Raw genomic sequence first — 26,134 nt, 5'->3', positions numbered from 1 at the left:
ACTATATGAAAATCGTCGTGCCTGGATTGTTCCGTCTTGCGCAGATGAGGGCGAGACTGAGGCAGAGAGGCTCCTACCGCCTGCTGAGGCGGCGAGACAGGACGCGTTACTAAGTCACCGCAACGCCATGCTATCTTTTTATCTGCTTGTTATCTCTTTTGCTCCTTTCGAGGTTTTTGCTTCGCTCATCTATGATTGTTGTCTCATTTACGCCTTCGTATTCTCTACTAGCTTACTTGTTTCAGTTTCTAGGTACGGTTAGGTTTTTGCTTCGCTCATCCCCTGGCTCACTCCATTCGCCGTCCTCGATCCTCCAGTCATCAATGAGGCTTTTGAAGTTCGAAGGACAGTCTGGATCCGCTGAATGCCACGTCCCTGATCGGCAGTCCGTGGTTCACTGCAAATTCTCCGTCTCACATGCTACACCGGCTACCGCACCCTTTGACGGGTACTCCAAATGGGTTGTTGAGATAGGTTGAAATAACAAGACCATGCCATGTGCTGCCCGCTCAAGCAACGCTCGCAGGAGGCTTCTCATCGGCACATATTCTGCCTCATCCTGCGGGAGGTCGGGTGCAGGCAGCGGCGGCCTCATCTGTGAGGGCAGCTCTATAACAGGACAACAAGCCGAATGAGACAAAAAGACCGACGCTTTGGCATCCAGTCAGCGCGCTGCTATGGGGTCGGTAAGGGGCTCCGAGCTGGGCATATCCTTCCACTCTTCCAAGCCCTTGCTGCGGATTGGATCCCGCTGGTACAAGGTTGACAGAGAAGCCAGGACAGAGACGACCATGATGATGATCATCTGCGGGGTGAGTAGGTGTCTTCAGTCCCAAAACTATCCACTTGGCCATGGGGACAGACAACGTGGCACCAGGCGGGTATCTGCGCCATGGGCCATGGCGTACTGACTTAGAAGGGGCACCGGAAACAGAGGAGCCGAAAACTCGGAAGAGTGTCAGGGCAGCTGCCTTTCATTTAGCTTGTGCCAGTATGTGACCTGAAGCCACGTAAAAACCGCCGGAACAAACGCCAGTCACTGTCTAATCCCTCGGCCCGAGTGCCACCACAATGCCATGTATATCATGTACTGTACAAGAAAAGGAGACATGCTTAACAAGCCAGCAAGTCATGTCGTTGAAGATAGCCATGATTCCTTCGAGATCAAGGCTTCTTCCGGGCTCCTTCGCCGCCGGTCGGGTTGGAGGCCGCCTCTTCCTCAGCAGCCTGGGCCTTTCCAGCCGCTCGTCCCTGGCGATACTTGTCTATCTTCTCTCGCAGGTACCGCACCGTCCTGCTAAAGCCGCTGGTAAGCGGCCCCTTGAGGGACTGCGTGGTGGCTGGCCAGGTGATCGTCTGCTTGATGACGGTGCGGATGTAGTTGCGCAGCTCGGCGGGGTCGTCCTGGGCGATGCGCCGCTCGAAGCCGCCGCCCTCACGTCGCTTGAAAGCGACAGCATCCTCCTTCTCACTTTCCTCCATCATCTTGTCGAACTCCTCTTGCGGAATCGCCAGCTTCTTCTGGTATTGGAAGTAGAGCCGCGAGCGGAAGGCCTTGGGCAGGCGACGCACCATGTTGCCGCGCTTGACCGGGTCCATATCCTGCGCAAGCTTGAGGTTCTTGGTTTCGTCCCAAATCCAATCCTTCATGCTGGCGCCGGCACCGACAAAGTCGACATTAGGAAGCGTCTCAATCAGAGGGAGATAGAGCCGCCGGAAGTTGGCCATGTTGTTGCCCACGATGTTCTTGACTTTACTCGGGTTCTCCGTCGGCAGTGCCATGCGCGGGTCGCCGAGGTAGCTGATGCCGGCGATGGTGCCGTAGAGCTCTTCTTCTGTGAAGTGAGGCGGCAGCAGGAGCAGCGCCGTCCGCAGGGCCGACAGAAGGTTCATCTGGTTGGCGAGCCGGATCTTCGGATCATCGCGCAGGATTTTGACGGGCTTTTGCAACCTGCCCGCCAGGTACAGCATGTCCCACTGGGTTAGGTCCTTCTCCAGCGTGCTCAACTGCACCACGCCGTACTTGATCAGAATCCCGTTGACGACAACGTAAGGATTGAAGTAGACGCCAGCGCCCAGCCTGTCCTGAACGTACGAGACGGCACCGGACCCGAGACTCGCCAAGGCGGAGTAGTGGTCCCGATGCTGCTTCATGTTCAGAGAGTGCCAGTGTTGGGTGTGCGAGACGCCAAAAATGAAGTCGATCATCTTTGGGGTGCCGTCCTGAGCCCTTTGGACAGCGGGCGGCGCCTTCGGATGGATGGCGCGTATTTCCTCAGGCGTCGGTACCCTGCCGCTGGGTTTCGACTGGGGGAACACGCCGGAGCCGTAGGCGAACGCATAGCGGATCGGCGCGCGGAATTGCCACGGTATCGACTTCAAGACTTCCTTGAACTCCGCATCGAAGGGAATGTGCTGGTTGACTCCGAAGTTGGCGTGCGGCAGGTCCTTGAACGACTCGACCTTGAGGTTCGGATTGTACTCCCAATCCTGCATGTCGCTGACCACCGACGACCCGGCGGTGGATGAGCTCGCCGCCTCGCTTGCCAACGCTCGTGTCGACTTGGTGTCACTTTTTGCCGTGCCCGTGGCCGACTCTGCAGCCGCATCGTGCTGGGCACCTTCACGGGCTTCCTTTGCGTCCGCATCGGCATTGTCGGCGTTGCGGGTCGTCCCGTATCTTCGTACCGGAGCATCCGGCCGGCATGTCGGAGAGGGTGAGGGCGTAACAGAGAGCGAGGAGCGCAGCGGCCGGGCGCGCGACGTGCGGCAACCCTGAGGGATCTGTGGTGAGTTACAACGTCCCAGGCAGGTGTAACTCGGGAGCAGCTCCGAGCTTACCCGCACCATGGCGGGGATGCGACCGCGAACCATCACAGGCGCTTTCCGGCCGTCGGACAGTACCGACTTGGATCCAACGGGTATCGAGGGAGGTAAGCGGGTGGGGGTTGTGAGCAGCGAAATGCTGCAAAACGTCACCTCGAAATGAATGCCATTGAGCGAGCAACCGGGTCGGGAAGAGCACTGCGTTCGCCGGAACCTCTGCCGCTAAATTGAAGCATTGATTGAAGCTGTGGAGGTCACAGACCGCATCGCGCCCGCGTCGTAATGTTAGCAGGGGTTCTCGGATCCACGCAGCATTGGCGGTCTTGGCAGTTGAGCTTGCCGTGTACGGATTACACCTACTAACAAGCGGCCCCGCTGCGGTAGGTACATGTACTGTACTGTACCTGACGTACAGAAGGATACCTCAGTTGTCTCGAAATAGCCTGACCTAGAACATGCAATAAGGTGCACAGTCCATGGTGAAGCAAACCTAAGATTCAACATCAAGCTCTAGTTCCAGTCTGAAATGTAAGGGTGCCCTGCCTACCCGATACTTTCCTTTTTCCTTGAGCACTAGAGATACTGTGTGGACGAGGCCAAGATTTCCCTGTGCAACCGGACTTGATAAAGGTTACCATACAGACAACGGTGAATCCCGCCTTGTTTGCTTCAGGAAATCCTGGACAAAGGCCAGCAACCGGCCTTGGTCAGACCCATTTCTTGGGTCCCAACTGTGAACCCTGCTTCTTTCTTCTCTCTTCAACAGCCGGGAAGAATTCATGAGGCAGTCGTGGGTGGCTCTCCAGATCGCGCCCTCGCTGTTTAAGTCACTTTCCTTCCGCCAATCAGAGCCATCTGTAACGTGAGAAGCTGGGCTTCCCAAACAGTCAGTCGGTCGACTCGCGATGCCGCGAACGCCAAGTCAACTCAGACCGCGTCCACAGGAACGCCCTTCAACCGCCATGCGATCTTTCACGCCGCAAGGCAATCCTCCAGGTTCGGCGAGACGTCCTTCGGCCAGCGCCGGGTCCCAGTTCCGCGCAACCGTCAGCGGCGGCCTTCCGCGGCCCAGCGCATCGCTCCGGGAATCGAGGGTAGGCCTAAGCGTGACGCGCCGCCACTACGCGCACGCCGCTGACAAGACGCAGATAGCCAGTTTTCGAAATAGCACCACCACGCAACCGTCCTACAACATCCTCACCGGCGAACCCAGCACCTCGCCCGGCAGCACCATGGCGCGCCCGAGCTCGCGGCAAGGTGCGCCGTCGGGCCCCTCACCACCGCGCGGACGAGCGGCGACCGTCTCGAGCAACCTTAGCCGCGAGAGCAGTAAAGAGAACCGCCCACCGCCAGATGCGGAAGAGTACGAGACGCAGCGCAAGCGCATCGAAGAGCTCAAGGCTGAGGTCGGCACGCTGCGATACCAGATCAGCAGCTTTGAGCAGGAGAAGGAGCTGGCGCGGCTACAGATGGAAAACGAGCTGCGAGAGACCAAGCGACGCGCCGAGGAGGATTTCAAGGCGAAACAGGCTGCCGAGGCGGAAAAGTCGAGAGCCCAGCGGCAGGTTGAGGCGTTGCAGAACGAGCTGGAGGACCTGAGAGCAGAAAAGGAGCAACAAAAGCGGGAGTTGGAGGCGAAGGCAAGGGAAGCGCTTGAGGAGGCCAGATTGCTCCAGGAGCAGCTGGAAGAGCTGAGCGCGGCGAAAGACGAGGCTGCACGCATGGCCGAACGCGAGGCGATCGACCTGAGGGCGAAGCTTGCCTCCTCACAACGGACAATTCAAGAGTTGGAGGACGAGAGCAGGGCGCGGGGAACGGCTCTGGAAACGGCGCAGACGCGGCTGGCCGAAAGAGAGGAAATCATTGGGAGGTTAGAAGCCGATGTGCTGCGCCTGAAGGCGCAGACGGGTGACGCCGAGACAATTGCAGTCATTCGAAGGGAGCTGACCGACCAGGTCACCCACATACGCACACTAGAGGCGAAGAACAGAGAGCAATTAACGGAGCTCAGACACCTCCGGCAAGTCCACAAGGCTGTCGAGGTGGTCGAGGAGGAGAAGCGCTCGCTCCAGCGCAGGCTAGAGGCCGCCGAATCGATCGAAAACGAGCTCGGAGAAGAAAGGAGACGACGGCAAAGGTTAGAGGACGAGAGGCGGGCTTGGACGGCCTACTTGCAAAGCGAGGGAGGCGCAGACGGCCAGGTGGAGTTCGACTCGCCGGAAGCTCTGGCTAGAGCGTTGGTCGCTGAACGCCTGCACTCGGCGTCACTCCTGGAAAAGTTGGGAGAGTTACAACCCGAAATCGCCGATCGGGACAACATCATCAAGGCTCTGGAGGACGAAAAGGCTGGGCTGCTGAACCAGATCGAAAAACTCAGAACGGCTGGGGGCTCGGGCTCGGGGAACGACAAAGTTCGTGCACGCCTCGATCGCCAGCGCGCCCTCGCCGTCAAAGAAGTCGAATATTTGCGCGCGCAACTTAGGACGTTCGATATGGAGGACATGACGCTGCAGCCCGAGACCATCGACCAGCAGAAAGCCAAGCGTATCCAGGAGCTTGAGGATTTGGTCGACAAGTACAAAGCCGAAGTCAGTACGCTCCACGCCGATCTCACATCGCTCGAATCGGCCTCCACCAGCCCGGTACAGCCCGTGGTGGGCAGCAAACGGGCCCGCGAGACGGACGAAGCCGAGCACGAGCAACTGGGCCAGCTAGCCCGCAAGAACCGCAAGCTCCAGTCCGAGCTCTCCGACCTCCAAGCCGCCCACCGGCTCCTCCAAAAGGAGCACGAAGTCACCGTCGAACAACTCGCCTCAGCCAAGGAACAGCTCAAAACGCGCATCCTCTCCCTCAAGTCCAACCCGACGTCAGACCACGAAGCGACGAAAGCGGCCACGCTGGCGGCGCTCAAGCTCGAAAACTACGAACTGCTCCGGCACATCGAGCGGCAGCCGACGCTCTTCGCCACGGTGCCGGCGTCGCAGCTGGCCGCCGCGCAGCGCGAGATCGCGGAGGCCAAGGCGGAGACGGCGTCGGCGCGCAAGACGGCGAGCCGGCTCAAGGAGGTCTGGGCGGCCAAGTCGGCCGAGTTCAAGGAGGCCGTCTTCTCGACGCTCGGCTGGACCGTCACCTTCATCCCCGGCGGCAAGATGCGGGTCGAGAGCGTCTACTACCCGTCGCGCACGGACGAGCACGAGAACAGCATCGTCTTCGACGGCGAGAAGGGCACCATGAAGGTCGGCGGCGGCCCGCGCAGCCCGTTCGCCCAGCGCATCGGCGACAACATCAAGTTCTGGGTCCGCGAGCGGGGCTGCGTGCCGTGCTTCCTGGCCGCGCTGACGCTGGAGTTCTGGGAGGAGCAGTCCAGGGGTAGCGGCGCGGGCGAGGACGGGGGGAGTGGGTGATAGCAATGGGTTTTTTCGTCCCTCGCTGGGGTTGCAACAATGCAGGCATTTGCGTCTTGATATTGAGTATATTGGTGGTGGCCTTACCAGTTAGACTTTGTCGTACGACCAGTGGCGAGCACTCTCAGTGTTCCACATGATTTTTTTCAGGCGTAGGGAGAGAGCCCGGCAAGCTTCGTTACCTACCTGGTAATTACAGTGGACATGAATCTGAAGGACGAGCTCTTTCCAACTCAACTGAAAGATCTCAGCGATGCCTGAGCGCCGTTTGAGAGGTGGGTGGGTACTGGAAATTTCACGGGTTACGGAACAGTTACTCTTTCATCTGTTCAGCTGACCAGTCCGTTCGTAAAATGCAATATACAGAATAAGAAGATATGAAGTTGCATTATAAGTCTGTATTACGACCATGCCCCACCCAGTGCTACGTACGTTACTTACTAACTAACCACTTCTGGGATAGTGCACTGGTACACGAGAGGCTTCTTAAATTAAGGCTCAATTTTATCGTTGCAATCGAGCTTCAAAAGCTTGAAATCTTCCATTTGAACGCGAAAGACCGCAAAGCCTCTACTCTATCACATCTGTTAAGCCTTTCGCGATCTTGTTATCGTTTCTCCAAGGCCGTCTACAACAAAAGATCTTATTTCTTTGCTACGAACCTACTCTGCCCCGCTGCAGCGGGTGGCATTGTAGCCTTCGCACGAGGTTACGTGCTCTACCCGGCAGGGTTGACGCGATTTGAGCGGGTGCAGCGTGGCGTGGTGAGCATAGCCCAAGGAAAGCCCATGCATCGATGTGGCAGTGGCTAATTTGGCCCCTCTAGGCTTGGGCTCTTGCAAGTCCAGAGAAAAGGGGGCGTGATCATCATTATAATGGATGCTCCTGCCCAGCAACCCTCCATCGGGTCCGAGTTAGGGGCCGCGACCGGAGTGCCTTCCGTCCCCAAGCACGCTGATGTGGGCTCGGTCTCGGGGGATGGCATCGGCAGTGCAGCAGGCAGCTCGGAACCGGCGCAACCGGTCCAGGCTGCTGTGTCCAAGCCCGTCTTTAAGATGAAGCGGACGGGGCAGGGGAGCTTGCCGCCGACGACCCCAACGCCCGATGTCTTGTCTCTCCCTCCCGCCACGCCTGCTTCCAAGGACACTGCTGCAGAGCCGGAGCCGGCGATGATTGTCAGTGACATCCTGCCAACTCAGGCTCCGTCAACGCCGGCTGTGGATAGCCGCTCTGAGCTCCCGAGGGTGAGCTCAGAACCCGACAGCGCTCGCAAAACCAAGTATGCCACGGATGAGGAGAGGAGGAGAGCAACAAGTCTGGCGCTGAAGCGTACGTCCTCTTGACGATCACTGCTTCCAATGCGATGTCGCGTGAATACTAAACGAGATATTGCTTCTGCAGAGCGATGGGCTTCAGGCCTGATGGACCATGTCGCTAAAAAGCGCGCTGAGACGATGAAGCGGCGGAGGACAGAGGCTTTGGATCCCATTGGCACACCAGGCATTACCAAGCCGTCTGGGCCTGTGGGCAGTGCCAGGCATGCACAAATGAGTCCAGCATACCCGGGCCGTCTCACCATTTCCAGTCCTGCCGGTTTGACTGCTAGTCCGACCCATCACGGTCGGAAACAATCCCTGGTTTCGGAGCAACTCGCTCGCCTGTTCGAAGACAAGCCCGCATCTGCTGGCCCCAATGTCCAGGCTAAAGCTGACGAAGGCAAGCCCGGCATTCCAGGCCTGTCCGGTCCCCGGACGGTGGATTCTAGGACACCAGGCGCACCCGGCGTCAGCTCGCCATCCCGCTCTCCCTTCTCAGCTGGCCAAGCCGAGTCTGTTCCTGGCGTTGGTTTGAACGTTGCAGATGAGAGCGAAGCTCATAGCGAATGGCAAGAAGAGGAATCCTTACCGGACAGCTTGGACGATGGCGCAAGGAGTGGTGAGCCTGATGGCGGCGAGACGGACGCCGAGGGAGCCAATAGCCACGCGAAAGACGTTCCCGCTCAGCTGGAGATGGCTGTGCCAGGGCGTCCCTACACGAAGTGGTGGGGTAAGTGCGATACCCGTGACGCACCAACGTGCAGGCAGCGTCTTTTAACAGGTCCGTCTAGATTCCAAGGGCGCCCTCTTGCCCGCGTACGGCGCGCTTCTTCCAGAAGGATACCAGTTGTCCTACACCACCCCAGGTCACCCGTGGGTGTGCCCAATTAGGTCGTGTCGGACAGTATTCTCAAAGATCGCCCAGCTCGGGTACCATTTCAATGTGCGTTACGTGCCGGCTCCATTCTATTCTCCTGCCCCGTAGCTGATCATCCCGCACAGAGAAGGCACCGGGGCGTCATGCTACATGATAATCAAGATGGCACCTTTTCGGAACGTGGAATGTATGCCCCGCGATCCCGCCAGCGCGGCGACAAGGCGGCGGCCGCAGCGCCCGCGATTGTGGTCTCCAAAGGCGGTGCCGAACCCGGGGATCCTCCGGCGGTCGCGCCGCGCTACCCCAACCTTCGGCTTGAAGACCGTGCCGATTCGGGAACCAACGGGGCTAATAGTGAGAACGGCACTGGCACTTCAGCAACTCCGATGGGGCATAGCAGGCCGGAGCATACGGAGGCGCCTGAAAACGGGGTTGGAAACGACGGCCTCGAGGAAGTTGGTGGAGATACAAACGCCGGCGACGACGTGAGTATGGAGGATCTCGTGGATGAGTCAACTGCCGGAACGACGCTGCAAGCAGGCGGCGCCCCAGCCGGCATCACCGAGGCAGAGCCGGGTCGGCCGTATACGATGTGGCCGGGTAAGGCGCCCTTGCTCGGTGCGTGAACTCAGGACTAACTGTTCCGTGCCAGATGAAAACGGGATGCTTGCTCCGTTGGCAGGTGCTTTGCTCCCATCCGGTTACTCTCTCGACTACACGATCCCTGGCAGGCCTTGGATCTGCCCCGTACGCACTTGTCGGAAGGCCTTTTGCAAGAGGAACGACCTAGGCTTTCATTTTGCGGTATGGTGAAGTTGTATACCGAAGTGCTGGTGTCTAGATAACCTCGCTAATCTTCCGTCTGCCAGCGCACTCACTTCGCCGCTCTCTTGAATGACAATGGCGACGGAACGTTCTCCATCAAGGGTGTATATCGATCCAAGAGCACCTGCATAGCCAGGGGTGGCAAAATCCTCGTCAATGCTCCTCCCATGGTCGTCTCTAATGAGCCGCTGGCTACCGGCAAGCCCATCCCCGATGCTCGGTTTCCCACCTATCTCTATCCGTCAAGACGATCGCCTCAAAGCAATCACCACGAGCCAAAACCAGACCTGAAAACACTGAAGACGCCGGCCACCGATGAATCGTCTGATCTGTGGGCGTATATACAGCCACACTTAGTGCAGACGGTTGATGTGCCCACCTCTCTCACCATTCGGCACCTTCTAACCCTGCCGAAACGCCGCAATGTCCAATTCAACACCCGCAGAAAGTTCGTCGAGACTGCGACCAGAGACATTGCAGCCATCATCATTCAGGTGACCGGAGATGTGGCTCCGAACATGTGCGACAGGTGCCTGAAGGGGAGGGGCCCTTTCGAGGGGTGCGTGGTTATGTCGCCGTCAGCGAATATTACAACAAGATTGCGCTATCCCTGCTGCGCCAACTGTGCTTACGGCGGCAAGAAGCTCTTGTGCTCTCTGCTGACGTCGCGGCTGGAACCTGATCAATTGATGGGAGGGGCCTTGGCCGGCGATGGGGTTGAATCCCAGAGCAAGGGCCTCCCGGTTCCTAAACAGTCGGTGGAGGGGGGCTTGGCCGGCAATGGGGTAGAACCCCAGAGGAAGGGCCTCCCGGGTCCAGGTCCTCGGGCCTCCTTGCAGGTTGACGAGATGGAGGTTGATGGTGAGATCGGACCGGCCGTAGCGCCTGCCCACGGCATGAGCTTGCGCGCAACGAGAACACGACAGCTACGCACCGAGTCGCCGTTCTCGTCTGGGTCAACCTCACGCCGAGCGGCATCATCCGCGCTCATCTCGCAGGGCCACTTCCGAACCCCGCATGATCTCCTCGAGATGGAGGACTGGGAAGTCGCCCCGGGCCGGATCCGAGAAGAGGCTGCCGGCAACGCAGACAGTAAGTACCCTCCCTTCGACAACGTTGACCTCGCCCAGCCATACACACCGAATGATAGCCAGCAAAGAACTAATCACATTGTATTGATTCCCTAGCAATCGCCTTCTCGAAACCCTACCTGTCCGCCTCGCAGGCCGTCCCCGTCTGCGACGACGTCGCCTTCCGCGTCGACACCATCGCGGCAGGCGGCGTCCTGCGGCTCGAGGCCGAGGCGGACAAGACCCGGCTGTGCAGCGTGGCGGCGGGCAAAGTGCGGGTCAAGATAGGCGACGGCGGCGGCGATAGCGGCGCGCCCGAGTTCGTCGTCGGGCCGCACGGCATGTTCAAGGTCAAGCCCGGCGCCGTGTGCGCGGTGCGCAACGGGCTATACCTCGACGCCGTGCTGCATACGGTGGTGCTGACGGGGTTTACGTGATTTCGGTTGGGGGATGGGGAGAGAGTGGCGGTTGACTAAGGGCGCGGTAGCAGTGCATTATGGAGTTTGCATGGACTCGGCGGTGATCGGAAGTCTTATTACGCGCAATGTTCATAAGCTGGTTGCGCCATCACGAAAGCGGCCTGACAGGTCCACCATCATTTAATCATAGGAGGAAATCGTCGATTTTCACTGAGTTCTTCTGGGCAAAGTACAACTGACCGAGGCGGCTAGGAATGCATGGAGCACCTATTTACACAATACAGGCAGGAACCAAAGCTCCGCTGGCCCAGATCCCGAGTCCCTCTGTGGGCACAGCACTTATCCAACTCCTCCATCCATGCTGCTTTGCTTCCGAGGCGAGGTGATCCAGGGGTCAGGGCCTGCGAGATGAATGGTATATGATGACATCATCGCGGATCATCAAACCGCAGTCGCTGCGGGCACCATGTCATCACCTATTCAGCGCCTCGCCTGCTATTTAAGAATACACATAACCAGGTAGTCTCATCAATGCGTGAAGACATCTCCTTGCATCTTATCAATCCACTAACCGAAATCCAATCCCCTGGTTAATCATTTCCAAAATGGATCCGTCTTCAAAAGCGCACCCGCAAGACTCGCACGTCGGCCCGAGGTCGAACAGCGGCAAGGCAGGGGCGGTGCAGACGCCGGCAAACGCACACTTGGGCCAGGACAAGCCTGGCATGTTTGATGCCCAGGGGTCGATTGGCAAGCAATTTACGCGTAAGTCGTGAGCCTAGGGAGACCGCCCGGCCCCCCAATCCCCCCGACCCGCCAACGTGATCGAGTCTGAAGCAATAGCCTTTGGCATCCCTTTGATATTTGGAGGTGTACTAAGAGCTGACGGAACTGGCCTCTCGCAGCGGAAGGAGCTCTTGGCGGCACGGCGCAGAAGATCGGCGGTCCGCTGGACAAGGAAGGCATGATTGGCAAGCAGTTCACGACGGAAGGAAGCATTGGCGGCACGGTGCAAAACACGATGGGCGGGAAGAGCAAGACGTCGAACTGAGAGAATAGGTTCTGGAGGGAGGGAGTGGAGATGTAGAGTATGTGTAAGACTACGAGCTGGGAAGATGTGAATGGAACGAGTTTGATTCTTTGACAGCTTAGACTCAAATGGATATTCAGCATGCTGGTGCAACAGATACACTACGCAGCCAGACAAAGCTCTCTGCCGACATTTCATTGCCAGCAAGGACCTTTCAGATCCCGACTCTGGTTTCTAGAACGCGAACTTGTGTTCTTCATTGCTCACAGGGGCAGATCGCACCACACGCTCCTACATACACCATACACGTGTAACATCACCACGACTCTGAATGCAGGAATGGTGGCTAAATCTTTTGCAAAGCCTCACTTGCTGATCAATTGACCTACACAGTAGACACGCCTCCATGTCAACAGCTGGGCATCGCGGAATTCCGTACTACCATCTGACACTGCCAGAGGCGACGCCAACCGCGGCCGACCGCACACCAGCGCGAGCCAGGCCAGCAAGGGGCTTTCCACCACGACCTAGACCTCCTCCCCTGCCGGCAGCCCAACGAGGCGGCCAAGTTCTTGTGGCGAAGCTGAATCTTCCAGGAGTTGGCGCGCCTGACCCAAGAGAGTATGACGATCAAGAAGAGCTTGGATTTAATTCAGAGAAAATAAACGATTTACGTGAAGCCGTACTTCTATCTTCGGCAAGGACGTGGGCTTACAGCCTCCTCGCTGATCCTACCGCTGTGTGCGCCGCTTGTCATCATATCTTGTTCCTACGAAGCACCTTAGATCAGACTTAATGATTTCGAACACTGAGAACACCCCAGTCATTGAGCAATTATCCGCCCTGACCTCCATCTCACCCCGCAAATATTCAGCAACTAATTTACCATCATCCACCCAGATGAATCGCCTCCTGAGCCTCCAACAGCCGCAGATACACCCCTGCCACCTTCCAGCGCACATCAATGGCGCGGAAGGCCTCGCGGAGACTGCGAGCCACGACCGACGCAGTCGCCGCCCACCCGCGCGGCGTCCCGTGCGGCGTTGTCGTCCCCAGCTGCGGGTTCCGCATGTGGTGGTGGTGGTGGTGGTGGTGATGGTGGTGGGAGTGCGCGCCGCAGATCCGGTAGGCAAAGTACAGGCCCCACGGCGACATGTCCTCCGGGTCGCGGTCCAGGAAGCACTGCCGCTCGACCAGGTTGGCGTTGATCCGCGAGATCACCTGGTCCAGCACGGCGCGGGCGCGAAGGGCGCGGTCGTTGCTGGCTGGGTGGTCGGTGGGGAGGAGAAGGGATGGGGCGTGCAGGGCGACGAGAGCGCTGGGGGTGGATTCGTCAGTTCATGAGGGTGTTTGGGTGGTGGGAGGTGACGGAAGGGCGTGGGACAAACCTGTATATGAAGGTGATTTGGTCGTGGTCGGGTCGGTCGATGTTCAGCGCCGCGGCGAGCATGGACTGCAGAGTGCGGTCGAGCTGCGACCAGACTTCTGAGTTGTCATCGTCGTCGTCGTCACTGGCGAGGTGGTGAAGGACCTGGCCGAGGAGCCGACCAGCCTGGCACAGCAGGGCGAACTTGCTCATGTGGCTCGTCATCGGAGAGGACAGAGTCGACAGGTCCTCGTGTCGCACAGTCTAGTTAGACCCGCAAGGTATTAGTGAACAGAAACTGGGAACTTCGGGGGAAGTGGAACCTACCCCTTCGTCCCATGCCGCGTCGTCCGCGGGCAGCAGATCGTCCAAGCTGGGATCGGCGGTCGCGAAGGGCCGTCCCGGACAGCCGATGCTCACAAAGCTTTGCGTGAATGAAGGGCGAAAGTCATTAGTCTATAGCCCCGCAGGCACTTGGTCGGTAGAACGCTTGGAGGAGGCTCGAGGAAACCACCCACCGATCAAGAATCACAATCGCCCACCAGACCCGCCGCCGCTCCTCCACCTCAACCAAGGTCAGCACCCTCCGGCTCGGCACCGTGCTGCCGGAATGGATGCCCAGCGCATGCGCGTAGCGCGCACACGCGCCGATCGACAGGTACGCGGCCGGGTAGATGCCGTGGCCGAGCTCGTACAGCGCCACCAGCACGCCGGCCTGCAGCACCAGGATGGAGAAGGCGCCCTCAACCTCGAGTTGGAAATGCTTGACAGCATAATACAACGGGGTGCGGGCCCCTCCACTCTGCGCTCCGGCCCCATCCCCGTCCCCGTCACCGGCGGGGGGCAGGGTGGTGATCAGCTTGATGGCCAGGAGCAGCAGGACGACGTCGGGGCGAGAGCGGAACGCGGGCTGCAGGTGGAGGTCGTAGAAGCGCTTCTTGGAGATGAAGGGCATCCACTTGTGGACGTGCCGGAAGAAGCGGTCTGCAGAGGATCGGATCTCGTCCATGTCGCCCAGGAGCTGCAGCACGGGCGGCGGGACGGAGGGGGCCCAGAGGGGTGTCTCCACCTGGCCGTGCTGCAGCAGGGCCGGGTCGAGGAAGAGAATGGTCGGGAAGTCGACTGCGCATGCTTCTGGGTGCTGTTGTTGCTGCCCCTCGATCACAGATGATGCCAGGCTCCATCCTTGCTCGGGGGTCGACGCGGCGGCCGACTGCGTGCTGGTCGCTTCGGACAGCCTGTAGTCACAGGCCTGGCCTCGCCTAGGATGGTATCAAGGCCATTGGGTCAGCTATGCTGCAGGGGATCGGGTGGTTGTGGTTGTTTGCTCTAGGTGACACGCTACAGCGAGCTGCGAGGTGTGGATGCAACGGTGGGATCGTAGTAGAGCATCGGAATACAAAGAGAGAGTGCGTTGTTCCAGTACAAAGGAGAGCTAAAGACTGAACAGAGCGTGGTATATATATATCCAGGAGTGGAGAAGCTATGGCCAGTGCGCTGTGCCAAGCTCTGAGCCCCTTACCCCTGACGTGACACACCCCCCAGTTGTTCAACAGAGCGCCTGAATATATACGAGTTGAACAACTGAACTACGAAAAACTAGAGTATAGGAAATCCTTATAAACAGTAGGTTGTATAGGAGTAGGTTGTATAAGGCTATAAGAAATTCTGAAGCGCGATTCTAGCCAATTAGAGCGCTTAGATCTAGGGGAGGTATAAATTTCTATTTATAGGAGTTTAAGCTTTCTTCTTCCTATATATATCCTCTTGTTTATATATATAGTAGCTACTACTACTACTATTCCTAGCTCCCTAGAGTATATAAGACTACTATACCTCTATACTTCGATATCTTCTTAGACGAATTGCCTATACTTTCGCCTATCCTTTTAGAGGAGGGTGACAGTGTCGAAGAGCTTGTAGTAGAACCTACTACTCTATATACTACTTCTAAAGAGCCTACTATACCTTCTTCTAATTAGCGCTATAGTCCTCTAGTCGAGTAAGTTATACGCTCTTCCTTCTAGTTCACTGCTATATCGCCCTAATATACCCCTTAGTTATATACTATAAATAACTATAGAGCGTAAGATCTTATATCTAGGCTATATATATACTACTCTTATAGGCTTCTACAATGGAACCTATTATAACTATAATAGCTATAATATACATTGCTAATACTATAAACGCTTTAACTATAGCTATAAGCCGATCCTACCCGCTATTATAGAGAAGGTATAAACTCTGACTATAGCTATCAACGACTTCGACTAGAAGGTGAGTCTCTACTATCTACTACTCTATACCCTCTATCTAATACTATATAGGCTATAAAGAAGATTCGTCCTACGCTTTATATACTCTTGAACGATCCCTAAGAGGTCGAGGAGGAGGGAGAGTAGGAGGATATAGATATAGCAGAGCTAATAGAGGAGTAGCCTTAGTAGTAGGCGTAGGAGGTCCCTATAGTCGCCTAGGGTAGAGCCTTAGATAACCCTCTCGGTTTTACGCCTATAGCGTTAATAGAGAATAAGATATAGAAGGTACTCTCTAAGTAAGTAGAGAGCAATAAATTGGTTGATAACTAGGAACTAGAGTAGGTCGTTATATAGACAATGGAGCTAGTAGAGCGGTTAGAGATATAGGCGAAGATCTTTTGGCTTTAAAGAAAGATAGTGATAACAGAGCTTATTAATCACTAGAATATATAGGGCGAGAGTATAGAACAATAGTAGTAGATAGTCTTTATAAAGAAGATGGTTGACTCCCCTACTCTTTTCTTGTCTAATGTATATCTTAAAGGTTTAATAGAGTATAGAAGTGTTCGAACTTCTACTTCGAGAGTTGTTTCGTCAAATCGTCTATAGGCATCTATATAGTAGGGAGGTAGAGTATATCGAACTACTTATTCTAATACTCCTAGCGAAGCTATATATTGTAAATATCTATATAGCGTAGACGAATATTGATCTTTATATACTCTTCTACTATAAGCCGAATCGTTTATTAATTATTATAGAAGATCCTTTAAGGCTCTCTAATCTTGAATACAAGGTCCTTGAATAAGCGCTTTAGGGCGATTGTCTTAGCTATAGTGAGCGATAGAGCTTTCAACTTTGCTTTAGTAGAAGATATAGTAATAGTATCTTGCTATATAGCCTTCTAGGAGATCAACCCTCTAAAGAGTATTATAATATAGCTCTACGAAGAGCGTTGTATATCTAGATTATCGCTATACGATACATTGGATATAATCTAGAGCACCTAGTGAATACCTTTACCCCTATACTATATACTAAAGAAGTGTATAGTATATAGATATTGAATAATTTGTTTCGCTACTTTGATATACTCTAGTCTTAGATTCGTTAAGAACTAAGAGAGCTTCGTAGCTATAAATACAATGTCTAGTCGGATTATAATTATAGAGTAGAAGATCGAACTTATAAGCTCTTAGTATAATTTGACCTACTTAGGGGACGCCTCTCCTTCGAACTTACGAAGCTCCTCTATAAAAAGAGGGATAGTCGGAATGTTTATAATGTTGGAGAGATTATACTTCTTCGCGATCTTTTCGATATACTAGTTGTATACGAGCTAGATCTTACGTACTTTATAGTTATAGATGACCCTAATCCCAAGAAAGTGCTTAATATCGCCTTGCTTATATACCTTGTACTTCGCTTTAATACCCTTTATAATATACTTTATAGCTATAGCGTTATCTCGATAGTAAACTACTAAGAAGTCGTCGATATAGAAGATAAGGATTATCTTCTTCTTAGGGTTAAGGAATAGGTAAGGTTCTTCTATAGAGGGTTGTAAGCTAAGCTCCTTAAGAGTACTATAGAACTTATTGTACTATAAAAGTAGTAAGTCCTTTAGTCTATAGAGAGCCTTTAGGAGCTCTATATAGATCTCTAGTTTCTTAAATCTGTCTAGAAGCTTATAAGTCATTTACTCTACGTCTAGCCTCCTTACATTTAGAAACGTCTACTTGACATCGAACTACTTTACTTTAAGGTCGAAGTGTACTACAAGCGCTATAATAGTATAAAAAGAGTATATAGCGAGGATAGTTATATACGTATTTGCGATATTAGTAATATCTTATAGATCGCCTTATATATAGATATACGCTTTACACTTTTTAAGGTTACTATCTTTGTCGAGCTTATAGTCGAATACCTATTTCAGGGGTAGAGGCTACGTTTTTATATACTTTCGTTTAATCTCTTGCTACATTCCTTTACTCGTTAGATTATAGATCTCCTTGTATATAGCCGCCTTAAACTCCTTTCTATACTCGTGGTTCTCTAAGTCTCTCTAGCTCTTTGGGAGAGGGGGGAGCTCGGTATTATAATATATCGTTGGCATCTAGCTAGTGGTAGTAGTAAACACTGTATATAGGGTTTGGAACGACTTTGGGAAGAGCGTCTCAATACCTTTCTAAGATATAGGGAAGAGCATTTCGTTGCTATTATAGGCTTCTTAGGGAGTAGGATCTAGGTGATTAGTTTAGAACCTTAACTCTAGGTTCTTCTATATTTCCAACGACCTAATGAAGAAAATATATATATACTCTAAAGCTATATTTAGAGCTATATTCTTATATACTTTTGTAGAAGGCTTCTGAATTTATATACTCCTTCTTATAGATATAAGAGGCTCCTTAGGTTTATATTACGGTTTTAGTACATTTGGTACTAGTTCATTGGTCGAAGGTTGCGTTTATAGAGCTTCGTACTCTATAGGCTAAGCTTCCTACTTCGCTATATATTCTACTATATTATAGAATATATCCTCTTCCTTACTTTATAGAGCTAGAGGCTCTATAGGCGGAGATGCCTTATAGTCGCTTTATAGAGCTAGGTGCTCTATAGGCGAAGAAGCCTTATATTCGCTTTATAGAGCTAGGTGCTCTATAGGCGGAGAGGCCTTACGTTCGCTCCTAGGGGTAGCGCCTTGTAGGACGGCCATTACTAGCCTAAGGTCCTTAGATACTCTACTAGTCTCTAGAAGAGTACTAGAATTATCGACTGGACCCCTATTTCCGTTATTACTTCTATTTATAAGCTCTTTCTATAGCTAAGCCTATAGTTCTAGTAATATCTTAGGGGTTAAGAGTCTACTTTACGTCTACGCTTCCTTTACCCCTAAGTCTTGACCTAGTGGTATACTTTCGCGCTTAGGAACTATAACAGTGATAGACTCTAGCGTTGGTCCTCTATACTTAAGTTCGTAGAGCGTTTAAAGAATTGACCTAGCGTCCTAGGTCTCTTTAACCTCCTTATCTAGGTGCTTTGCTATATCCTTGACAATAGCAACTTTATAAGCTAGAAGCTCTTCTTTACCTAGACGGTAAAAGGTCCTTTCGTTGAATGTTATATTCTTTGTTATAATAACCTTGTTGAGCTTAGGTACCTAGATATAGTAAATGTTGGATGCTCTATACCTAACTAGGTACTCGATTCGTTTATATAGCTATACTTTGAATTCTCTCTTCCAATGCCTAGCTTTACGCTCCTTATCTAAGGGGTATACTCTATAGCTATATATAAAGATCCTAGACTAGTCGAAGCGTAGATTCGCCGTTAGCGTTTAATAGAAGGTCGGTTCCTATTAGCGAAAGTAGTTTTTAAACTAGGAGTAGAGTACCTCGTTAGAGCTCCGAAGACTATAAGTATAGTTAGGCGAGATGGTATATAAGAAGGCTACTACCTTTACACCCTTTGGCTAGAGCTTTATAGATAGGTTCATATCAATAAGCATCTTTATACTCTTTAGCTATAAGACTTGTCCTATACGCTCTAACACTCTATTTAGCTATAGTGTATATATTGGTGTAAGCTCTAAGTCGATACCTTCGTTGTATACCTAGAGCTAGTAAGTTGTTGGTTAGCGATCTTCTAGTACAATGACTTCTATATCGTTGTCCTAGCGGATCTTATAGACGTTGAGTCCCTATTGCCGTTTAACCTAGCGTTCGAAAGCTCTAATAGTGTTGAAAAGCTCGGTTTAACCCTTGTTGGAGAGCGTAAAAGCCTAGATCTATCCATTGAATTCGTCTTTGATTATAAGGAGGTACTAGGAACTATTAAACCTAGGAGGGAATAAAAAGAGGTCCTAGGAGATACGCTAGAATAGCTATAAAGCGCGATGCTCTGTCTTATAAAGTGTATTGTACTTCTTAATGTACAACAAAGTATATACCTTATATTCGATTGTCGATGTTCTTTAGATCTTAACGTTCTTTGTACTTTATACCAATGTCTAAAGAGCTCTCTAACCTAGATATCTAGATCTTTTATACTAAAGCTCTTCGATATCTTCTCTCTCTTAAGGCGTATATAACGTATATAATCTTGTATTATCTTTATAAACAACTATATTTACTGTTATTAGATCTATAAAGCTCTATAAAGGTTGGAGAGTATAAAAGTAAGAGGAAAGGTTCTTCGATTTAAAGAAAACTATATTGAACTTATAAACCAATTGCTTGACCTTTATACTCTTTTTAAATGTTCTATACTATAGAGAGTAGTCTAGACCTAAATACTAGATACTAGCTATATATAGAGCAGTCTCTAATATAATATTAGTATAAAAGCCTTCTACTATAGTGACGTTCTTTAAATAGAGGTCTATAGTTCCTTTCCCCTACTCTCTATCTAATACTCCTTTTATAATATACTCTCCTCTTCCTAAAATAGGAAAAGTAGTAGTACCTACTTCTATATAGTTACTGTCTCTTGATAGTACAAAGGTGCTAGGAACTAGGAGCTTCTTGTCGTTAACGATATATAGAGCAGTATAGTTGTTAAAGAGAGTGCTCTAAGAGAGCTAGTAGGTAATAGTAGTCGAGAATATAAGTGGGTAGTAAACTTCTTTGCCTAGGAGGCTTAGGTCGATGATAGTATAGACAACCTTATTAGGAGAAGCTAATCTAGAGTTCCCCTATTCTATAGAGCTAGAGCTATATCGCTTTTAGAGGCTTTCCTAAAGGGAATTCCACTTTAGTTTATTAAAGCGCTCTCTAATTTTAGTAATCTATACTTTTAAGAGCTTATAATAGCCCTTCTCTACCTTAGTGATTACCGTCTAAAGAAACTAGTACTCTACTAGCTTCTACCTATATTTGCTATTAGCCTTATAAAGGTATAAGTAGAGCCTCGAACTATAAGAGCCTATACTATCTATAGAACTATTACTTTAAGCTACTCCTAAAGAAGTAAATGCGCTATAGCTAAGCCCCTTAGTAGTGATATTGTCGATCTAAATGCCGAGGTGAGCGCCTAGCTCTTTGAAAATAGGAATTAGGCGCCTCTAGGCCTCGAGTGCCTCGATCTCGGAGAGCTGGTGACGAGCCTAGTCCAAGGCAATCCAGTGATCGACCGCTTCGATAAAGTGTTTAGATACTCTAGGTCCGACTACTTCGGGGATATCAAAGCTCTTTATATATAGGTACACCTTGTTCTAAGAGTAGTACCATTTATATAGGTTGATACCTACTCTATACGCCTTTTATAGTACCGTTATATATTATTGAGTAGCTAAATCTTTAATAAGAGCGTCGGAGGGTATAAACTATTTATAGAGCTTATAAATAAGAGCTTAGAGACTACTGAGTCTAGCGTTTAAAATGATGATATATATAGCGTTGAGCAAAGGTCGATAAACAAAGTATATAATCTACTAGAGGATAAACAAATATAACTTTATCCTACTCTCCTAGATAGCTATAAGTACAAGGTATTCTTTATATATAGCTTCGAGCTTAGTAGCAACCTCTTATTCGGTAGGAGCTAGGGCTTAGCCTATAGGGATACCCAATTCCTTAGCACGCTTTTTACAAAGCTCTTCAACTACCTTATCCTCTAAGGGAACTTTCGGTCGTTCATCCTAAGGCTCATCGGGAATATCTAGATCGTATTCGTCCTAGATGCCATTGCTTATAGCTATAAGCTTAAGCTCTATAAACTACTTAGTCTAATCTATATAGGACTAGAGCGTAATGGTTAAACTACTTTTAGTGGTCGTTATATTAAGGTATAGAGCGTAAGAAAAGGAGAAAGAGAGAGAGAGAGCTTATTATAGGTTACTAGCTATATACAATTATAGAGCGCCTAGGCTTATAACTGATATACTATAGCGAGCTACGAGGTATAGATGCAACGGTAGGATTGTAGTAGAGTATCGGAATGCAAAGAGAGAGTACGTTGTTCTAGTACAAAGGAGAGCTAAAGACTGAACAGAGCGTGGTATATATACATCTAGGAGTGGAGAAGCCATGGCCAGTGCGCTGTGCCAAGCTCTGAGCCCCTTACCCCTGACGTGACACTAGGTGAGGCATGTACGTACTTGGCGCATGACGAGCACTTCGGTAGTGTCTTGTCGCACTTTCTCTTCCGTGATTTGCAGGACTGGCAAGCCTGCGGTGCCAGCTCGACGCTCGAGTCACCGCCCGGGGTTTGCATGCTCAGGGCTCGCCGAGGGGGTCTGGACATCGCCGGAACGTGTCGGCCGGTATGCTCGGACATGGAGGCGGAAGGATGCGAGCGAGACAGCGGGGAAGCTCCGCTGCTGATGCGGCCGCAATCCCCGCAAAATGGCGGCCGCCTCTTCGGCCGCTGCAGCGGCTTGGTAATCCAGCACCATGATGGCCACACCATTGACTGAATTACAACAAGAGCACACTCCATGGTGGGGAGGCCCCTCTGAGATCTATAAGTGCGTGCTCAAAAGCCTTTTTCTGTCAACGCAATGGAATATCACCTCCAGAGAGTTTCTAAATTATCTTGTCTTCCCTTCTCACGACAATCCCGTCCTCCCTTAGCCTGGTCCCAACGAGCTGCACGAAAATGGGATCTTCGAGTCGATACGCTGCCGCACATCTCGACCCTCAAGGCGCCGGGGACGCCCGGCCAACTGCTCTCCAGATCATCCAAGACGAGAGTGTCGAGGGGAAGCTGGCCGGCAAGGTGATTGTCATCGCCGGAGCCACGTCCGGCATCGGCCTTGAGACCGCCCGCGCCTTGAAAGCTACAGGAGCCACGCTGTTGCTCACAGCCCGGAACCTGGCCAAGGCTCACAAGAACCTGGCCGGCATCCTCGAGCCCGGCGTTGTCTCGCTGGTGGAGATGGATCTCGACTCCTTCAGGAGCATCCGCACCGGTGCCGAGCGAATCCTTTCCACCACGAAGGGCCAGGTGAACATCCTCATCAACAGCGCCGGGGTCATGGGCCTGCAGAGCCGCACGCTCACCGAGGACGGAATCGAGGCGCACTTCTCGAGCAACTACCTCGGCTTCTTCCTGCTGTTCCAGCTGCTCAAGCGCGCCCTGCTGGCGAGCGCGACGCCGGCCTTCCATTCCCGCGTGGTCGTCGTGTCCTCGTCGGCCCACCGCGCCGCCGCCGCCCTCCCCGCCAGCGACAACTACAACTTCGAAAAGGGCGGCTACAGCCACGAGGCGGCCTACAACAACGCCAAGCTGGCGGCCGTGTACCTGGCCAACAAGATCGAGCGCGAGTACGGCGCGCAGGGGCTGCACGCGACCAGCCTGCACCCGGGCGCCATCCACACCGACATCGGGCGCCACATGCCGCCCGAGTTCGTGCAGGGGCTCATGAGCGACCCGGGCATTCGCAAGATCCTGAAGTCGGCGGAGCAGGGTGCCGCGACGACGGTTTGGGCGGCCGTGGGGAAGGAGTGGGAGGGCAAGGGCGGCAGGTATTTGGAGGACGTCAAGGAGGCGGAGCGCGGAGAGGACGATGGGCAGGCCTTCGGAGTGGGATGGGTGAAGCAGACTTACGATGCGGAGGAGGAAGACCGCCTGTGGAGAGACTCGCTTCGCATGGTTGGCCTCGAGGGCGAGGCTTGAATATTGCCTCCGGCAACGAGCGAAGATATCTGTACCCTTTCAAAAGCGGTATGCTTTGGGTGGAAAACGCGGCTGAAAGATTGTAGAAGTAAGAGAGTATTTCGATATGCCGCTCTGGTTTGGAGAGTTTCCGGCGGTGCCGCAGATTGTACCAAGATAGCCACGCCACACTGCTGAAAGGCCAGGGTTTTTCTGGACTGATAACGTTGTGTCTTACTGGAGCTAGAAAACAGAGAAAAGTGCTTTCAACAACGAGCCTAATCAGCCAATGCCTGCGAGGGATACGGCTCAGTTATGGATCTTCGTGTGACGAGGCCGATTTTTTGGGCGGCTCTTCTCGGGCTCCAACATCCCAGCGTATCCGTATTCCGCGTACTATGTGTCGGAAGGGGGTTCGTTTGGGTTGGCACACAACGCTCTGCGCTATGCAACATGAACCAAATGTTTGATCAGCTGTGTATATTCCTCGCCAAGCTGCTTGGCTTTCACGTTGGGGCGGAGTGCCAACATGCTTCAATCGGGCCCGAAGCAGAGTTGCTTAGTAGAATATTTGCTTTCGCTAATAAGTACCTACCGAACCAAGGCACCGTTAGTTAGCTCCGTTAGTCATCCAATTAGCGCAAATAGCGCAAACGTGACTTCAGTACATGCACTAAAGCGAACGATTCGCCGCGATATTGAAATCTTGGCAGGGGATTCCCCCACCAACCAGTTGGACCTCAGCGACGTCATCACCCAACTTCACAACACTCGGCCTCAGCCTCACAACCTCCTGTAACGTTTGGACGCAATGAGCCTCTTCGAACGAGTCATTTCCTGGCTTCCCCAAAAACTCAGGCGAAAACTATGGATGCTGTGGTTCCGCTTGCGCCAGCCCTTCACACCTCTTGAGCTCCGCCGGTCGCTGCGCGTCCTGCGCCTGGTCCACGCAGACTGCTACCATGAGTCCTTCCCCACGGCGCGTGCTTGGCTACACCTCACAAACCTCCTTTTCCGACTGCCATGGCATCACCCGTGCCGCCTTCCGCCGCCTCCGAGCGAAATCATGACTTATCCGGAACGGCAGTACTTTTACACGCACCACTCCGCCCTGCTTCTCGAACGTCTGCTTCCCCTCTGGCGCTGGCGCGACACGGCAACCCGCTCCTTCTTCCGCATGTATGAAGGCTTCTGCGCCGACCACCACGAGTACGTCGGGTACGAGACCGAGTATTTCTGGTACCGCAACGACCCGGCCTGGACTCCCGAGAGGCTGCCCGACCCGCGCGAGTTTGGTGAGCTGGCCGCCGGCGAGGAAGGCGAGCGGCAGCTTGCCGTCCTCGCATCGCTAGCAGATGCCCTGGCCGACGCCTTCAATTGGCGCTATATGCACGGCTTCCGGCGCGACCGCAACCACGTAGAGCCGTCCCTGGCCCGCGGCCCGCCCGTTTACAAAGCAGTCTTCAAGGGCCCCGCCTGGGCTGCATCGGCCCCGCGACTACCCGAATTGTTCGAACTTCACCCGATTGACCCGGCCTGGAAGGCCCTCGGCAGGGAAAATAGAGTCAAATATTCTGGCGACTTGTGCGCCTTTTGGAAGCGCAACATCTTTGCCGACACCTCGGCGCTAAGGACCGTCTAACTGCGCGGCGGAAAGACTGACATTCGGGCGTTAGATATTGATACCAATTGATACCAACTCATCAGACGCCCTACGTATCCACGCCAATCTGCTAAAGGAAGCCGGCTCATGACCATGCTTTGACCCCTTTCATCTTCATTCGTACCATACCCATTGACCTGCCAAGTCCTGATACTTGTGCTTTCCCTCTGCTGCATCCCACACCAACTCGACTATGCCCTGCACGCCATACTTCACTGCGTACGCTTGGGCGACCGCCTCGACTGCCTCGTGAAAGGGGGCGTGAGGACCGAACCGCGCCAGCCCCATGACCCACGCCTTGTCCAAAGGGTGGGCCGAGGATCCCCTCAGGAGATGGACCAGCTCAACCGCGTCTGACGTGTCTTTTTCGAGCCTCGCCCTGGCTGACTGAGTTCGGCCTTCATTGTTGTCGATTCGATCAAGCTTAGACTCCAGGCCGAATTCCCACAACCCCGCCCATATCACCAGGTTGTCGCCCTCGAAGACAGCTGTCCCCTGCTCAATGCTGTCCTCCAATAGCTTCTGCCTCCCCTCGATGGGAACGAAGAGTCGCAAGTCGTCGTTGATCCAATCACGCATATAGCTGAGCTCCCCTGCGACCCCGTTCACCAAGCGTGTAAACTCGGCTCGGTGGACCTGCGAGTCTCGGACGTTGGACGGGAGCAACACGTCAATGTCCTTTGTCGCTGCCCGGTTGCCAAAAAGGCACACTGAGAGCATTCCGCCGTACGACACCGTGTGGATCGGAATGACGTCAGCGAGGATTTCGGACTGTCCGATTGCTCGGTCCAGCCAGCGCAGGGCTGAAAGTTCAAGTGCCTAGGTTAGCTTCGACGGGAACGGCTTTTTATGAACAGCCCTAGGGGAAACGAACCCGTCTCGATGTGCCCCCGATCGAAGGTTTCCCTCAAGACCGACATGATATTTGTTGGCCAAATGCACTGAAGGCGAAGTATGTGTCGCGATCCTTAAAACGGAAACCGGTCTTCGTGGAGGAGACGTGGATCATGTGCCGCCGCTCACAACTGGATGGATGGAAGCGGGGCAGGGAATCGCAGAGAGCACCCCGGGCGGCTACCTCCCGGGGATTGTCGACGGAATAAACAATTCAGATCTCAAATGTGTCCGATGTTATCCACACAGGCGCCAGCCCTGGTGAGCTGCAACTGCGCTGGCCAAACAGGGTTGTATCAGTAGCCGCTGAGATGTGGTGGAGGACTGCGGCAAAGTGGCGGAGCGGGGAGCAAGGTCTGCCAAATACTGTCTAATCCAATAAGGTAACAGTGCCTCGTCCGAAGCGCCTCGTCCCTTCCAAGTTCTGGAGCAGGTCCCCCACGCGCCGAGTCAGCCAACTGCCCAATCCCGGCCGCAAAAAGCAGGACCACTGGCACACCTGCAGTTGTGCGGGGGAAGCATCGACCTTCCATTGCTTTTCTATTTCCGATTGGAAGCAATTGCCATTGTCTTAACGTCTC

The 26,134-nt window shown here is 53.0% G+C and overlaps 8 protein-coding genes across 8 annotated transcripts; 5 read left to right on the top strand and 3 right to left on the bottom strand.

The window, feature by feature from the left end:
- Positions 1 to 875: 875 nt before the first annotated feature.
- Positions 876 to 3,052, bottom strand: THITE_2114423 (uncharacterized protein). The gene is made up of 2 exons (XM_003652652.1): positions 2,842 to 3,052; positions 876 to 2,775 (listed from the first exon to the last, which is right to left on the bottom strand). Exons 1-2 carry the CDS (start codon positions 2,848 to 2,850, stop codon positions 1,165 to 1,167), a joined length of 1,620 nt encoding a protein of 539 aa, XP_003652700.1. The 5' UTR covers positions 2,851 to 3,052; the 3' UTR covers positions 876 to 1,164.
- A 257-nt stretch (positions 3,053 to 3,309) lies between these two features.
- Positions 3,310 to 6,629, top strand: THITE_2114422 (uncharacterized protein). Its single transcript, XM_003652651.1, has one exon. It carries the CDS (start codon positions 3,789 to 3,791, stop codon positions 6,228 to 6,230), a length of 2,442 nt encoding a protein of 813 aa, XP_003652699.1. The 5' UTR covers positions 3,310 to 3,788; the 3' UTR covers positions 6,231 to 6,629.
- A 113-nt stretch (positions 6,630 to 6,742) lies between these two features.
- On the top strand, positions 6,743 to 10,875 carry THITE_2114415 (uncharacterized protein). The gene is made up of 8 exons (XM_003652650.1): positions 6,743 to 6,994; positions 7,057 to 7,559; positions 7,632 to 8,276; positions 8,338 to 8,489; positions 8,549 to 9,023; positions 9,076 to 9,227; positions 9,293 to 10,340; positions 10,436 to 10,875. Exons 2-8 carry the CDS (start codon positions 7,106 to 7,108, stop codon positions 10,753 to 10,755), a joined length of 3,246 nt encoding a protein of 1,081 aa, XP_003652698.1. The 5' UTR covers positions 6,743 to 6,994; positions 7,057 to 7,105; the 3' UTR covers positions 10,756 to 10,875.
- A 311-nt stretch (positions 10,876 to 11,186) lies between these two features.
- On the top strand, positions 11,187 to 12,084 carry THITE_2114413 (uncharacterized protein). Its single transcript, XM_003652649.1, has 2 exons — positions 11,187 to 11,502; positions 11,643 to 12,084. Exons 1-2 carry the CDS (start codon positions 11,343 to 11,345, stop codon positions 11,786 to 11,788), a joined length of 306 nt encoding a protein of 101 aa, XP_003652697.1. The 5' UTR covers positions 11,187 to 11,342; the 3' UTR covers positions 11,789 to 12,084.
- Positions 12,085 to 12,294: 210 nt separating this feature from the next.
- On the bottom strand, positions 12,295 to 14,566 carry THITE_2114411 (uncharacterized protein). The gene is made up of 4 exons (XM_003652648.1): positions 13,652 to 14,566; positions 13,461 to 13,557; positions 13,156 to 13,397; positions 12,295 to 13,085 (listed from the first exon to the last, which is right to left on the bottom strand). Exons 1-4 carry the CDS (start codon positions 14,140 to 14,142, stop codon positions 12,656 to 12,658), a joined length of 1,260 nt encoding a protein of 419 aa, XP_003652696.1. The 5' UTR covers positions 14,143 to 14,566; the 3' UTR covers positions 12,295 to 12,655.
- Positions 14,567 to 21,548: 6,982 nt separating this feature from the next.
- On the top strand, positions 21,549 to 23,380 carry THITE_2114410 (uncharacterized protein). The gene has a single exon (XM_003652647.1). It carries the CDS (start codon positions 21,998 to 22,000, stop codon positions 23,015 to 23,017), a length of 1,020 nt encoding a protein of 339 aa, XP_003652695.1. The 5' UTR covers positions 21,549 to 21,997; the 3' UTR covers positions 23,018 to 23,380.
- A 433-nt stretch (positions 23,381 to 23,813) lies between these two features.
- On the top strand, positions 23,814 to 24,191 carry THITE_27247 (uncharacterized protein; the record flags this gene model as incomplete). Its single annotated transcript, XM_003652646.1, has 1 exon — positions 23,814 to 24,191. A coding segment is annotated over one exon (378 nt), but the record flags the coding sequence as incomplete, so codon positions are not given.
- A 361-nt stretch (positions 24,192 to 24,552) lies between these two features.
- THITE_2154495 (uncharacterized protein) lies at positions 24,553 to 25,831 on the bottom strand. Its single transcript, XM_003652645.1, has 2 exons — positions 25,534 to 25,831; positions 24,553 to 25,462 (listed from the first exon to the last, which is right to left on the bottom strand). Exons 1-2 carry the CDS (start codon positions 25,577 to 25,579, stop codon positions 24,774 to 24,776), a joined length of 735 nt encoding a protein of 244 aa, XP_003652693.1. The 5' UTR covers positions 25,580 to 25,831; the 3' UTR covers positions 24,553 to 24,773.
- Between the last annotated feature and the right edge of the window lie 303 nt (positions 25,832 to 26,134).

This window comes from Thermothielavioides terrestris, chromosome 2 (assembly GCF_000226115.1).
Source record: "Thermothielavioides terrestris NRRL 8126 chromosome 2, complete sequence".
Classification (NCBI taxonomy): Eukaryota; Fungi; Ascomycota; class Sordariomycetes; order Sordariales; family Chaetomiaceae; genus Thermothielavioides; species Thermothielavioides terrestris.
This window is presented reverse-complemented; position numbering and strand designations above follow the sequence as displayed.